This window comes from Cynocephalus volans, chromosome 1 (genome assembly GCF_027409185.1).
Source record: "Cynocephalus volans isolate mCynVol1 chromosome 1, mCynVol1.pri, whole genome shotgun sequence".
Classification (NCBI taxonomy): Eukaryota; Metazoa; Chordata; class Mammalia; order Dermoptera; family Cynocephalidae; genus Cynocephalus; species Cynocephalus volans.
Genome location: NC_084460.1, coordinates 188,750,282 through 188,762,433, shown reverse-complemented (window position 1 = coordinate 188,762,433; position 12,152 = coordinate 188,750,282). Strand labels below are relative to the sequence as shown.

General features: G+C 51.0%; 1 protein-coding gene across 2 annotated transcripts in view; it reads right to left on the bottom strand.

Annotated features, from left to right (window-relative positions):
• Nucleotides 1-1,228: 1,228 nt before the first annotated feature.
• The window catches only part of ABCG1 (ATP binding cassette subfamily G member 1), a 66,657-nt gene continuing 55,733 nt past the window's right edge, over nt 1,229-12,152 (bottom strand). For both annotated transcript variants that reach the window (XM_063090663.1, XM_063090673.1), the window contains 9 exons: nt 11,250-11,373; nt 10,540-10,654; nt 8,689-8,837; nt 8,434-8,535; nt 7,242-7,410; nt 6,376-6,476; nt 5,992-6,150; nt 3,484-3,602; nt 1,229-2,287 (listed from right to left, as the gene is read on the bottom strand). In XM_063090663.1, coding sequence (XP_062946733.1) covers nt 2,059-2,287; nt 3,484-3,602; nt 5,992-6,150; nt 6,376-6,476; nt 7,242-7,410; nt 8,434-8,535; nt 8,689-8,837; nt 10,540-10,654; nt 11,250-11,373 — 1,267 coding nt within the window. In that variant the 3' untranslated portion in view covers nt 1,229-2,058. The remainder of the gene's footprint in view (nt 2,288-3,483; nt 3,603-5,991; nt 6,151-6,375; nt 6,477-7,241; nt 7,411-8,433; nt 8,536-8,688; nt 8,838-10,539; nt 10,655-11,249; nt 11,374-12,152) is intronic.

Below are 12,152 nucleotides of genomic sequence, written 5' to 3'. Positions count from 1 at the left end.
ATGAAGCTGCCTATGGAGGAGGGATGGTTGGCCCTACATAGCTCAGTTCCTGTCATGCACGTCCTTACTGGGGTCACGGACCCACGGCACATCCACAATGGGTTCTTTCAATATTGACCTCACCTAAATGTAATTCTGAGGCACCATCAAGGACTTTTTCCTCTTTCCAATTCTGTATTCACCAGGCTATTCCTACGTAGGTCTTCCCTATGTGGGATGTCTTACAGGCAGATCTGTCTTGAAGTTAAATGAAGACTTTTTATGAAGGTTAAATTCGACCCTGGTTAAAAACTTAATCTGTAAGGCAATGCTGTATTTCTATAGAACAAGCAAAACAAAATTACATCTTAATGTATACCTCAATTGTATTTACTAAAACAGATCAAGGAGTGAAAAAGGAATCTTTAAGTATTTGCAAACTAAATCCATGTATAAGTAAAATTTAGACCCTTTTATTCTCTTAAAGTAGGAAATAAGAGTTTTGAGGACACAATGGAGGAATCGCAGAACCATTTACCGCTAAAAATGGCCCTGAGCATGGTCTAGTGCAAATATTTACAGATGGGGAAACTGTGCCTCAGAGAGGCTGCCCACAAAAATGCAGTCTTTCATTAGGAGACCCTGACTCTAGGACAACAGTACTCTAGAAGAAAGCAACTGTATTTTTGTAAGGATGGCCTTTGGCCAGAATCACCTTCCACTCTTGTAGTCAAGCTGCTTCTGAGAGCTAACAGGCACTCAGGCAGCCCCATGATGAATTCAGAGGCCGTTTAACCTATGGATATGCCCACTGTTTTGGCCCTAGAGGGATTTTACTTATGCGATTACATCACAGGAAAAAAGTGTTTCTAATATGCAAAGTCTACACAGGCCCAACATCAAGATGTCATAAAAACCCAGCTTGGGAGGTGAAATCACCCAAACTCTAAATGCATCGTTTGATCAAGTCACACATGCCTCTGCCGCACTAAAAGTCTCTGCCCATTTCAGGCACAGTTCCTGGGTTCTAAGGACATCTCGTGGGCATCTTCCCCTCCTGCATAAGCAGCTCATCATCGGCTGCTCCTGCAGACCCAGCCCTCGAGGGTCACACCTGCAGTTTCCCTAAGCCCAGATTCTCAGGGTCGGTGGAGGTAGTTGGCGTGATACATGAGGAAGGAGAAGCTGTTTTCAAATATCAACAGGGTTGATGTAGAAATTTTTTAGACAAACTTAAGGTAGTCAGAAAGGAAGAAACAAACAATATATTTTGTTTAAAATAATAGGCATGTGGGAAAGAAAAGACTTTGAAAGTTGGCCACATTTGTCTTACAACTTTTTTGTATAACTTTAAAAATTTTCTGCATGGCTTAGTGAAGACAGGGTCAAAGTCCTCTCTCAACCTGGAACCTGCCCTTGAATCTCAAACGATCTGTTTGTAAATGAGACCAGCTCGGTGATTAGGTTCATAAACCCATTATGTTTCTAAACAAAGTATATTATTTATCCTGGATAATTCTTCAACAAGTACTAAAAACATACAATTTCTTAAAATGAATGAAATTATCGATTTTTGGCTTGGAAAATAACTTCTCATTGGAAAAGACACAAACCTTAGAAAGATGAAACTATGAAAAACAACAGTCGTAAAATGGAACCACTGCATGCCTGGACTTTCTCCCCCAAGACATCTAACTGCACAGTGATCAACTGAGAAGTTGCACGTGATTCCCGTCCAGGACTAGAGTGTTATCAAGTCACAAGAAGGAATTTTACCGAGTAAGCCTCTTGTTGCCAGCTATGTTGCAGTTTTAAATTCTGCTCCAGCTGTGGTATTTTAAATTCTGCATGTAAAAAACACTTTCTACATCTTCCTAGTTAAAGCTAGAAAGGGTAATGAAGAGAAGACCCAACCCAGCTGGGCAGAGAAGTTGATGCTAGACACCCACGAACCACACGTGGTTCTCGGGGTTGGGTCAGAATAGTCTCTGTGTCATCAGGCACAGGCTCGCACCTGCCATTCTGGAAGTGCCCTTGGCCATGATGTGTAAGTTTCCTCTCTCTTAGAATTCGGGTATTTTACCTCTCTGCCCGGATTTTGTACCTCAGGACAAAATAGGCAACGAGGCGCAGGGAGATGAAGAAAATCCCAAGAACGATAAAGTCCAAGTAGAGCTTGGCATTTTCCACATCCAGCTCTCGCAGGATGGCCTCCGACTTCTGAAAGTGGCACGTCTCATCGATGTCGCAGTGCAGGTCTTCTCGATCTAAGCCGTAGATGGAGAGGATGACCCCTTCGAACCCATACCTGGGGGGAAAGCACCTGGAGTGAGTGAGGGAGAACCCTTGCCCGACCATGCCACATGCTGGGGGGCAGTATTGTTCCTCTCCCTCCCTGTGGGCTGTGTTCACCAAAATACTTCCCAACCTCTACCATCTTCCTAAGATGAGCATATTCAGCACCTCGGCTGAGAGTTTTTCCCCATCTTCTTTCTTCCAGAACCCCAGCAGAAAACCAAATTGCAAAAATGCTAGGTATTCATTGAGTGGTGAAATGAACTGAAAACCGATTACTTCCAATGCTCCCTGCTTCTTAACAGTTAGCTACAATAGTGGGTTTGATAGCCTTGCAAGGACTTTGGAGCACTTATATAAAACATTCTTGTACCCTTGATCATTCTGTTCCAGCCCTACATTGTCAGAAAAAAAAAAACAAAAACAAAACACTAATTTGGGGAAGAAAGACATGGGTTTCTGATTTCTTGGGGTTGGAGAGCACACAACTGTTGAAACTCTGTACAAGTGCTTTGTTTCGATGTTGTTTTCCTGAACAGTATACCTGGGTCTGAATTAACATTCTAGAAAATAAGAGCTTGTTCCCAACTTCAGATCTTTGTGTCACATGGGACCACTGCAGCTGGGGCAAAGGGTGGGTGACACACTAAAGAGAGGCACTGCCTACTGACGGGCCAGTGTGCCCCAAGACCACTCAGCAGAGAGGCAACAGCTGATCGCCCGCAGGTCTGAGGCACTAGAATATTCTTCTTCAAAGATACTGGGATGTTTAAAAGATGACTTGTTTTCCACTGGATTTCTTACTAAGGTTTCACAGACAATCGGTATCTTATAGCAAGAACTGTTCATTTCAGAGAGGAATGAAGTTCCGAAAAGATGGAAATGCTCCCAGCTAAGGCAGCTTTTGTCAGAAACACCCAGAATGTGAGGGTACCAAAGGCGTCCTCAGGGTACAAATTGCTAATATTTATTTTGTCCTTGGTGTGTGTGTGTGTGTGTGTGTGTGTGCGTGTGTGTGTGTGTGTTGGCGAGGGGTGAGGGGCACACCAAACCAGTAAAAAATAAAAGGCATCAGTTCCCTGAAATTGATGATCCACACTTAGCCGACATCCTAGAGGTGGCTTTTGTGAGCAGTTAGCAACAGCGCTTTCCCTCCGTCACCATGAAGTTCCTGAGCGACAAAAGCTCTGCTGGTTCCCCTCACGCTACCTGACATAGGAGATGTAGGACATCCACTGCAGGTACGTCGGGATTGTGTCAAAGCTGACAAAGAATCCTGAGAAGAGGAGGACGGGGATGGCGGTCACGGGGCCCACGAACGTCGCCACCTAGGGGTGGGCAGGGCACAGAGAGAACTTAATGGTGGGGCAGGTGGGAAGTCCGGCTTGCCTTTCTGCGCGGGTGGCTTCCAGAGGCCATTTTCTGTGTTTCTGGACAATCACCATCAGCTAGAAAAGTGAGGCCTCCAAAGGGTTGACAAAGGCTCAGGGTGGTAGCTGGGAACATTCCGTTTGCAGAGCCAGCAGCCTGGTCTGCTGCAGGGGGAGGGCGAAAGAGAGTAGAGCTTCCCCCAGGCACAGTGGCAGGGTGTCTTCAGGATGGGGATGCTCAACGAGGCAGAGGGGACAGCTTTCCCTGGGAACTGACCATGTAGTGGCATCCCCACACCTGATGCCCCCAGAGCCAGACTGACAGGACCCCTGCGGGTACCCGCTAGCACACACCCTTCTCAACAGCTGTGCCCTGAGTGGCTATGGAGAGAGCCCCACACATGGGCACGTGGAGGGCAGGTGTGGGGTGGGCAGTGAGTGAGGAATCAATGCCCTCTCCACATGCACAGGGGGAGTGTCTCCTGTGTCACCTGCACTAGGGGGTGTGTGGGCCCAAGATCAACTAAAAACAAAACAGCACTGAGACTCTTGATTCAAAGTACAAAAATCCAGTGAGGGCATTGTGTGTGCGGGTGTGTGTGTGTGTGTGTGTGTGTGTGTGTGTTTGTGTGTGTAGTGTCTGCGTGGTGTGTGTAGTGTCTTCATGTGTCTGTGTATATGCGTGTGTGACTGGTGTGTGTAGTGTGTTGTGTCTGTGTGCTTGTGTGATGGTGTGTGTTGTCTGTGTAGTGTCTGTGTATGTGTGTAGTGTGTTGATGTGTCTGTGTGGTGTGGCATGTGTTGATGTGTCTGTGCTGTGCGTGTGTGTATGGGTACATGTGGCGTGTGTTGATGTGTGTGCGTGTGTGAGGTGCAGGCTTGTAAGCAGGGGTACTGCAGCCTGTGCTCTGGTCAGATAACCCAGTGGGAGGCTGACAACTTGGGGTGTGGGGGCAAGTGTCTGAGCGGGTGAGGTGGGGGTTGACCTTGGGGGATGTGGGTCACTGTGAAAACGAGGAAGTTCAGCGGGAGCCATGCACTCATGTGTCTAGGGTAGGGGCAGGGGCAGAGGGCCGGGTGGGGGCAGGCTAGGCTACAGGTGGGGCTGTGTCCTGGGTGGAGGTGAGAGGTTGGACCCTGGCAAGAAATGCCTGTGCCAGTTCGGCAGCAGACATCTGTGCTAGGACGCAGAGGGATGGACAGAAAGCCAGTGGACATCAGTGTGAGGGGTGTGCTGGGCCGGGTGTGTCAGGGCTGCAGGACAGCTATGACTGGGACTTGTTAGGCTGGGAAGGGAATGCCACACCTACGCCAGCACGTGTGCTCAAAGGAAGCCTCCTTAGGTAGTGCCCAGGGCACTGCAGCACCCTTTGGTGGTGATAGCGGCATCTGACCACTTAGAAGGGCTGCTGAGCCTGCTCTGCTGGAGTTGCATTCTGGACCCCACCAGGGGCCAGCAGATGGGTGGGTGCTGGGGGGTGGGGGGCAGTGGCCGTTCTTCCCCGGACCCTTTGTGGGCTGGCCCGGCCCCGCACCTTCCCTGCAGAGTCATGGGTCATCCTGAAAATGGGTGCCATGGCTACTCCTGTCCCCAGGTGGGGGAGCTGAGTCCCTGGGGCTGATCAGCTGGTGGGAGGTGGACCCTGGAGAAGGAAATGGGTGAGGCAGCAGCCGGTGTGGGACCCCCAGGAAAACGTAAGCCACCTGAGAGTTTTGCTTTTTAAGGATGGAGTTGGCCTGAGCCCCTGAAGCCACTGAGGTGGAGAAGCTGCAGATGCATGTGGTGTTGTGGGTGGGGGCAGGGGTGGGCCCAGGCGACTGGCCTGAGAAGTGATGAGGAAGAAGAAGATGGAGAGGCTCGGGGGCGGGTGGGGGACAGGTGAGTGAAGTAGAGGAGGGTGTCTAAGGATGGCCGAGTGAATCCATAGAGACAATAATAGGTAGGTGTTGAGAGCTTGACCTCTGAGCAAGCTGTGTGACCATGACAAGTCACTGTGCCTCTCTGGGCCTCAGTCTCCCCACCTGTAACGGGGCTAGCACAGCACCTAACTAGATGAGCTAGTACTTGGAAAGCACTGAGAGAGTGCCTGGCACGCGTAAGCACAGGATGGGGATGCCGGTCTTGGTCACAACTCCTTGTAAGATGGCCAATCCTGACTACCCAGGAAAATGTGATCCTTCCCATGGGAATGACCTTGTGATGCCCATCTAGGAAGCTCAGGGCAGAATTAGGAGGAGGGGTCTTAAGGAGGAGGGGTAGCACTGAGTCCTACCAGAAACAGCCTGGGCCTCGTGAGACCAAGGTGTTGAAGGGAAGCCCAGCCCGCAGGGTTGCCGTGGCTGATACCTGCAGGGATGTGGAGGCGGCTCCGATCAGCAGGCCCAGAGACTGGGCCACCAGAGAGGTCATGGTGCCCAGTGCGGCAAACAGGACAAACCGCACGGCGTCAGATGGCTGCGATGTCATCCAGTACACAATGCTGCAGTAGGCCACCGGGAACATGATCTGGAGATACAGAGTCCATCACCATGGAGCCTGGCCAGGTCACAGAAGCCATCGGGCAAGCCTCAGATTCTGGCAGCCTGCCCTTCACCCACAGCACCAGCTGGAACTCATTAAGTCAGGGAATGTCACCCTGCCTCATTCCCCACAAGCCTCCTCACCCTGTTTTGTAGGGTGCAAAGGAGAATTCTTGTCCCCTCTTCAAATTATGCCCCCTTTGCTCCCCACCTGAAACGGCACGTCAGCCATGGTCTTTGCTAGGTAGTAGGCCTTCAGGCTGTACCAGTAATTCAGGTGTTCCCGAAGAAATACTCCCATCTCCAGGGGAACTAGGAGACAGAAGAATGGGAAAAAGGGTCAAGAGGACATAGCTGGCCAGCCAAGTATTCGAGTAGGTGACCTTGTGCTGAGCTGTTCAGCACAAGATGTGGCCTGTACCACACTGGCCTTTAGATTCTTAGAGTGCTGAGGGTTTGAACAAAAAGATGAGTTGCTTTACTAGCCTGGAGAAGCTGCCACCATTTTTATAACCTGAAGAATCATGGAGCGAGGCTGGTGGAGAGCATCTACTTTAGTGATTAAGGATTCACTGCCAGCCTTATTCTTGTTTGCCTCTTCTGAAACCCTATAACACTGTGATCTCTTCCCATAGGCAGACAACTCAGGGAGGAGGTACTGCAGGTAGGTGATGTTTTCTGGTGCTCTGGTGAAGCAACAGCTTTGTACACTGTCAACCCAAAGTGACTGGGGCAGCCTATTTGTGAACAAACTAGAATTGCATGGAAATCTGTCTAGAAGAGCTTATCTACTCCTAGAGTTGGCCGTACCAGGGCCATCTTAACTGAACTATGTAACACTAAAGTAGTAGACTTTGAGGGTTCCTGAGGATAAACCTTTGAGGAATGTCCCACCCGTCAGCCTTGCACCATGCTTAAAAGTCTTCCAGCAGTGAATCACTCTTTTGGTTTAAATGTTGTACTTTCTTATCTAACAGCAAATAGAATAAAACCTGCATCCTTCAACACAGAAGATGGTATTTATAAAAACAAGACATCACAGATAATGGGGACAGAGGGGTGTGGTCAGTCACTCACATGTAAGGACGGTGGGCATGAGGGCCGCGAACATGAGGAACAGCATGGAGAAGAAAAGGAAGCCGGAGTTGCTCAAGACCTTCTTGGCTTCGTTCCCAATCCCCAGGTAGAGCAGGCCAATGAGGAGACCGATCCCAATGTGCGAGGTGATCCGCAGGTGTGTCAGGACCTGGGGGCAGACACGGTTCTCACCCTGTGCACTGGAAGTTCTGGGGTGGGGTCGCCAAAGAACAATGAGGCTAAGGCCTTCAGCAGCATCAGCCCCTTAATTCTGTAGTAGCAGATATTAGGCTTCATCCTTCCTTCTCCACCAGAAGATCAAGCCCAAACCTAAACCAACTCAGATACACACACATATGCGTGCATGCACATACGTGTGCATGCATGCAGCAGGCTTTTGTTTCTGTTAAAACAGAAGTAGTTACTACCCTTTGTTAAATCCTCTTCAATGGCAAACAAAGGAAGTCTGCCTTCAGAAGAGAGAAAAGTACAAATGGTGGTGGGAGGGGGACAAAGGGTGGATCTGTCACGGGCCCACACTCAAAAAGCTCTGGCACGGGTTGTTCAAGCCCCTCTGTCTTTCAAATTAGTCTCAGAAGCTGTGCTGAGCACTCGTCCCTGCCTGGGCAGGGGGCCAGATTGTCCACTTAAGTGGCAGGCGCCTTATGGTTCCCATGTACTTACCACCTCCTTCCCTGGAAGGGATTGCTCAATGCACCCACTCATGACCTACAGCCTTCCTGCGGGGGGAGCAAACTTGCCCATGTCCCTGATGTTAGACTTGGCCTCATTACTTGCTTGGCCAATGTAATGTGGGAACAAGTGACAGTCTGCCAGCTCTAAGCAGAACTTTTAAGGCTGCCATTTGGTTTCCCTCTTGCACTTTCTGTTGGTGGTGTCCCAGAAAGCCACATCCAGCAGCGGCTGTCCTCAGTCTGGGCCCAGGATGAGGTGGCACATGGGGTGGAGCCACAACCCAGCCCACAGCTTCAAACACATAACATGAAAAAGGCACCAACGGTGGTCGGTGTGCACACTAGCATTGGGGACTGTTTGTTACTGCAGCATAACAGGGAAAGCTGACTAATGCACGGGGAGGAAAAACAATCTGGAAGTTCTGTTAGGAGGTGTGAATGGGGAAAATGACCCGATGGTGTCCTGGGCTGTGAGAGAATGCTTGAGACACCCTTACCGAATCCCTCATGATGCTGAGAAAGGTCCTTTTGAAGAGGATGCAGAACTGAGTGAGGCAGCTGGCAGAGAAGCTGTGACAGCCTTCCATGGATGCCGAGTCCTGAGGACACACCGACAAGGGAGCCATGAGCCCCGCCAGCTGGCTCCTTCCTGCTCAGAAGGTGCTCACGTGGCAGGAGTGGCAGACATGTGCTCCCAGGCCCGGGCTGTGCATTCCCTTTCCCAGACCCTTTAATCATCCTGCCTGCTTTACCTCTTCTGAGGGCCGGTGCCAAAGAAAGGGGTTCACTTCAGCATCACCTCCCAGCTCTCTCTTGTAGTCAGAGTCGCACATGCCCTCCCGAACCGCTCTCACCAGGCGCCCGTTCTGGTCACCATACTCACCAGATGCGACCTCCATAACTGCAAGGGACACAGAAGGAGGGGTCAGTCCAGGCTCTAGAAGAGATGCACCAAGTGCTCAGGTGGACCATAGGTCTCCTTTATTTGCAACGGCAAAGTCGTTATTCAAGTAGGAAAGTTTCTAAATGATTACATAGATGCTGCCTGGTGATGATAATGGTATGGTGTCAGAATCATTTGTCAATCTACAAATGGGGATTCGGCTCTCAAACCCCCAACAAGGCCATGTACCATGTCAGGAGACTGGAAATGCAAGTGCCTATGTAGTGTCAGACAGGCTGAGCAGCATTTACTCACACGCCCCCAGCGGCTCAGCCTTCTGGTGCTTACGGAGCTCACGGCGGGCCAGCATGCGAGCAGAGTGGGGGAGATGAGTGGAACGATGTAGGTCCCTCACAGGACAGCCTGCAGCTTGGGGGGTGTGATGAGAGCTGTGTCAGCTCAAAAGACCACAGAGAAGGGGTGCCTGGCCACCTGGGGACTCTGAGGTCCCAGGACCATCAGCCGCACTTCTCATCCTGTGAGCGTCTCCTCCACTGGCCTTCGTCACTTGCTCCCCTGTCCCTCCTGGACGCAAGCGGTCCCTCCTCCCCTCCACCTCCAGACCTGTTCATTCGGGGCCGCCTCTGCTGCTGGCTGGCTGGCTCCACACTCACACAGTGACTGTTGCTCCTTCCTGTCCACCAACCTTCTGCTTCTCCCATCTGCCCTCGCCTTCCCTGGGCTACACCCCGCCCCCCACCTCAATAACTTTCTTGCTGATGTCCAAAGATCCCTGGTCCTTGAGTCTTTTCTGCTCTTCCCTCTAGCAAAATCAGCCATCTGCTTTCCCCAAGCTGGTACCAGGGCAGCCAAACACTCCTGGATAAAGCCATAAACCAGGACTGGACCCACCAGAATGTCACTGTCAATAGCTGCACATGCCCCCCGGGCACTGCAGACGAGGTCCCGAGCTGCCCCGTCCAGATGACAGCAAGGGAATAGAGCCTCCAGGAGGGGTACCTCGTCCCTGCAGGACTTCTGTACACTCCCAGGTGTTCGGCTCTTCACCTTCCTGCCTGTCCTTCCTTCTATGTTCTCACCTCACTCCCTGCTTAGCAGCACCTGCCACTGGCCTCCTCTCTCCTGAATGAATATGCCATCACAAACTGGGTCCTCCCCATGTCTTCTCTCAAACCAAGCCCCCCTCACCCCTCGCCATCTTCCCATCCCTGCATTCTCTCTTCTCACAGCCTACTGCGTGTGAGTGCAGAGCATTTCCCAGGAGCCATGTCCTGTAGAGCACAATTTGGGAACTGATGTTGTAGAAAATATGCAGTCCTTGGAAGTGCGTGATCAGATGTTTTAAAGAAAAGCAATCGAGTGAGAAAACTGATGGCTGGAAGACCAGGAGGAGGGATGTCCACCTGGAAACCCTGGACAGGGCCTCAGGTAGAAAAGGGTCTTTGCAGATGGAATTAGTTATGGATCTTGGGATGAATTTATCCTGAATGAGGATGTCCTTATCAGAAGAGAGGATATGGAGACACAGAGGAGACGGCCATGTGAAGACAGGGGCAGAAACTGGCTAGCCAGATATTTTTATCTGGAGGAAAGGAAAACTCTTTTTCTGTCCTTTAAAAGTCCCAACACAGGATGGCACTTGAGCCCTTCAGGGAATATTCATGAGATTGTCCTCCTGGCTGGGCAAGCCTCCACTTACCAAAATCCGCTGGGTTGTGGTAGGTTGGGCAGTTCAGACCTAAGCCCCTTAAATATGGCACAAGATTGGAGACTTTTCCCCGGTACACACATTGTCCTTGACTGAGGACATAGAGCTGGAAAAAAGTAAGGAAAGGAAAAGCATCACCCCTGTCTTCCTCCGTAAAGCACTGGCAGTCTAGTCAGTCAGTCGTCAATCAACCATCTAACCCGTCTCCTCTCATGAGAGCTTTATATTACTCCCTGAGGACCCTGTTAAAGTTCAAGGGGAAAGCTATGGTAAGTTCAGGAAGACAGAATATCATATGGCTGGGGTCATCGTATTATATTACTTGCTTTTTTTCCATGCTAACCACTTGCTCAGAAAAAATTTTGGAGCTATTTACATTTCATCCCTTTAGGGCTTATAAAACAGATGATATTGCACAAATACCATAACCTACCACTTAATTCTATAAACAGGTGTTTTCCCATTTTAGCAGGGGAGGTAACGGAGTCTCACGGTGTTAGTACCTTGACGGGGTCCCATGACCAGCCACAGCAGCAGAGACAGGAGGCCCCTCAGCGGCACATGGTACCCAAAGTCTCATAAACACAGCACTCAAAATCTCTTGGAAATGAGGACAACCCACGAATGCACTAACCAAAGGTGGGGAGTACCCGGGGTTTGACCGGGCAGTCCTGGGTGGGAGGGGCATGGGGCCTGCGTACCTGGTCGAACAGCTCGAAGAGCTTGGCGCTGGGCTGGTGGATGGTGCAGATGATGGACCTGCCTCCTTGGGCCAGCCCTTTCATCAGGGAGACCACCTGGAAGCAGGAGGCGCTGTCCAGGCCACTGCAAGTCAAGGGGCACCGTAAGACGCCTGTGAGCTGCAGGGACAAGCTCACTGCCCGAGGTCCTGGGGCACCAGGATGTCAGTGCCCCACCATGGTGTTGCAACAGAGCCCCGCAGCTGAAGCTGCCCCTGCCTCAAGGCCAGGCTCTGTGCTACCTCTTTGTTTTAACTGCTCAGTGCTGGAGCACACAGTGGGGACCGTGTCTGTCACCTTTTATTTCTGACTATAACGGAGGAACCCCAGACAGTCCTGATGAAAAGACCTTGGACGGAGAGTGTGGGGGGTCCTGCCCGTCTTGGCAGGAGACTACTTCAGAATTGTCTAGGCAGTTCTGTTCCTTCTATGTGAGCAGCATGGCCTGGTGGTCAGCAGTCACATTCCCTACCCTTTGTCCCATCTGGGGGTGTCAGCAGCCCAGGCCGGGGCTTTACTCCATCAGGCGTTTTGCTGAACACGTCTTGGTGCCTCTCGCGGGATGCAGAGTCCTGAGGCTCACTGCAGGCTCTTGACCATGTCCAGCAGCGTCCTGGGGCGACCTCGCCTCTCTGCTCTCCTTCTCTAACACCCCAGCCCTGCTCCTGCTTCCATCCCCTTGACTCTGCTGTGCTAGGGCAAGGGAGGAGCATATGCCAGGCAGAGCCCTGGAACTCACTCCCATGGCAGTCAGCCTGCAAGATGTGGTTTTAAGGGTCCATGGTGGTCACTTTCTAAAATATCTTTATAGAGGCTCCTTGAGGACCACCCGCTGTGGACTGGGTGCTATGCTGGACTGTAGTG